General features: G+C 43.4%; 1 protein-coding gene across 2 annotated transcripts; it reads left to right on the top strand.

Moving 5' to 3' along the window:
• The first annotated feature begins 697 nt into the window (after nucleotides 1-697).
• Nucleotides 698-2,754, top strand: LOC120429685 (protein obstructor-E). Of its 2 annotated transcripts, none has more exons than XM_052706416.1 (6): nucleotides 698-1,268; nucleotides 1,400-1,549; nucleotides 1,721-1,786; nucleotides 1,848-2,054; nucleotides 2,118-2,334; nucleotides 2,574-2,754. In XM_052706416.1, exons 1-6 carry the CDS (start codon nucleotides 1,226-1,228, stop codon nucleotides 2,656-2,658), a joined length of 768 nt encoding a protein of 255 aa, XP_052562376.1. In that variant the 5' UTR covers nucleotides 698-1,225; the 3' UTR covers nucleotides 2,659-2,754. The 2 variants fall into 2 exon arrangements, with proteins under 2 accessions (XP_052562376.1, XP_052562377.1); XM_052706417.1 differs by having other exon boundaries at nucleotides 723-1,268; nucleotides 2,554-2,754.

Here is a 2,754-nt window from a genome sequence, read left to right as displayed (position 1 = left end):
TTAAAGCGGTAAGGCCTAGGGACAATCTATAAACCACGTGGACACTTTTTTAGGAAATCTTAAAACTAGGCCCATGAACTTGAAATTGGCATAGGAAGAGACCAGTATGCTTTTTCAAATTTTTTAACTCTAAATCTAGTTAGGTTTGTCTTCATTTAATTTTATTTTTTTCAACACTCCCCAGGCAAACAATCCAGAGGTCGCTGATTTGTTTCTCGCTGCGAAAGGAATAACTATAAAACTGTCTATCCATGAAAATGGGTATCAAGTGCCTCCAGCACTTGCTCAGGTTAGCATAGTTCTTGTAGCAGAAAAGAAAGGTACTAGCCATTGGTACTAGTGTTCTGTAAAACAATTAAGTGACGTAAGTGCCAAATTCATGCGTACATCCAGTTTCTTCAAAGTCGAGCTTACTTAGGAATAAGTAGTAACGCCTTTCTTCAGAGTTCGTTGAATTTTGCTCAGAATGTAACAAAATCTAGCTGCTGATAGAATATATTTTGTAAGGAATGTCCTTTGATAATAGCACGCAAAAACATGTCGCCTTTATGTATGGGTTTGTAAAAACTTCTATTGATGTAAATCCTAATCATAGTCAAAGCCATATTTTTTCACGAGCAAAGAATCTGTAAAATATTATACGAATCGATTGAGAAAAATAATCTGAAATTCTTGAGCTAGAAAAATGAACGTCGTTGGCAATTTGTCCAAACAAGTTGCTACTAGCCCTACTGGTTGTTCTACTATTGCTATATAGCCCATGCGCAGTGGACTCTGTGGTGGCGCGCGGTGCGGTTAATTGGTCAAACTGCGGCCAGTTGGGACAAGTGAGGGAGGTTCAACTGATCTTTCGTTGCCTGCGGCTTGTACACAGCTACGCCACCGAAAGACCTAGATCTCGCTCATATATGTACTCCAAAGCACAGCTGTGTCACAGCACAGCATCAACAAGACCCGCGTTTAGCCCGTATGGACCACGAGGTCGGTTGATCTCGTTGTCTCTCGTTGACGATCACGACGCCATTCCATTCCAACAAGGAAGGGGCGTCCAAGCTAACAAAAAGAAAGAGACTCATCAATAGTGACCGCTAGTCTGGTAAAAACTTGTGTAGTGTTCGGTTCAAAGGCAGTCCCGAAAATTCTAAAAAATTCTGAATTCGTGACACGAGTGAGTCTCTTGAGAAGTCGTTGAGCGGGAATCTTCGACGAGTAAATTAGGATCAAAATGCGTGGACTCTTCCTGGTTGTTTTGCTGGTTTGCGGCTGCTGTAAGTACCGTTGAGCTGGATAACCTTGAAGCTTAAATGTGGGCTAGTTATGTAAATGTGGTGCAATGAAAGTCTACAGCCGGTGACGATGAATCATGTTTTCCTTTTGTTCTCGAACGTTCCCATACAAGATGGCGCAACCGATGAGGATTACTTTGAGTTTACCTGCCCAAAAGAGGATGGACAGTTTGACGATCCATACCAGTGTGATAAGTACTATGAATGCAACGGAGGACGTGTGACAGAAAAACTCTGCCCAGATGGACTGGTATTCGACCCAAGGGACCATCCATAAACCACGTGGACACTTTTTTGGGAATCTGTTACCCCCCCCCCCCCCCTTCGTGGACAATTGTCCATACAAAAAAAATCTTTTTTGTATGGATCGTGGACAATCGCCATACCCCCCCCCCCCCCCTGAAGTGTCCACGTGGTTTATGGATGGTCCCCAACCAGTAAATTAGCGAACAAATGTGATCAACCCTACAACGTGGACTGCAAGGATCGCACAGAACTTCGTGAGTCTAGAATCTCTCAATATACCCTTCATACCCTTAACTTATCGAATGAACATTACAGAAAAAGCCAAACCGATCGGAGTTTGTCCCCGGCAAAATGGATTCTTCCCACATCCTGATAATACAATCTGTAACGTGTTCTACAACTGTGTCAATGGTCGAGAAATCGAAATGAACTGTGTCGCTGGACTGCACTTTAGCCTGAAAACCGGCACATGCGTTTGGCCCGACATGGCAAACCGAGAAGACTGTGGAAGCAATGCCAACAGTATGTACAAACAATACTAAAGCTAAACATTTAAATTAACAAACCACCCCTCCCCCCTTCCAGAGAAACTTGAAGACGGTTTCCAGTGTCCGAAGGACTTCCAGCAACGCGACAAAAATGGCCAGATCATCACCCACCCCAACTATCCTCATCCCGAGGACTGCTCCAAGTTCTACATCTGTCTCAACGGAGTCGAACCCAGGAAGGGAAACTGTGACTCCGGACTTGTGTATAACGAAGACATTCAGCGGTGTGACGAGCCGGAGAATGTCCCTGGGTGGTAAGCAAGAGTTCCAACTCCCCAACAGAGTACAGATCGTGACAGTTTTGGATGGGTTCTCTAATTTGCTTCCACACGCTTACTAATTTTGCATGCAACTAAACTTTAACTAAATCTAATGCTTCTGTTTTTAATCGCGACTAATCTGGCCAAACATTCACAAAGCTGCCACGGCCTGTGCTCTCGTGTGTCATCGATAATGATTCTGTTCCATTTCAGCGAGGATTGGTACGGTGAAGCCGAAAAAACGAAGAGGAAGTGAGCATGGTGTCTTCAATTTTGCGAAGACTGGAGTACATTAGAGATAACAAAGTAGAACCGTAAGATCGCCCAGTGGCTACCGTTGAAAAGTCAGTGTACCTTTAATTTTTATAGAGAGTTTATATTTACAAATGAATTATACTAATAACATTGTGCTAG

Source organism: Culex pipiens, chromosome 1 (genome assembly GCF_016801865.2).
Source record: "Culex pipiens pallens isolate TS chromosome 1, TS_CPP_V2, whole genome shotgun sequence".
In the NCBI taxonomy this organism is placed as follows: Eukaryota; Metazoa; Arthropoda; class Insecta; order Diptera; family Culicidae; genus Culex; species Culex pipiens.
The sequence above is the reverse complement of the archived record's forward strand: the minus strand, read 5'-3'. Positions and strand labels throughout refer to the sequence as shown.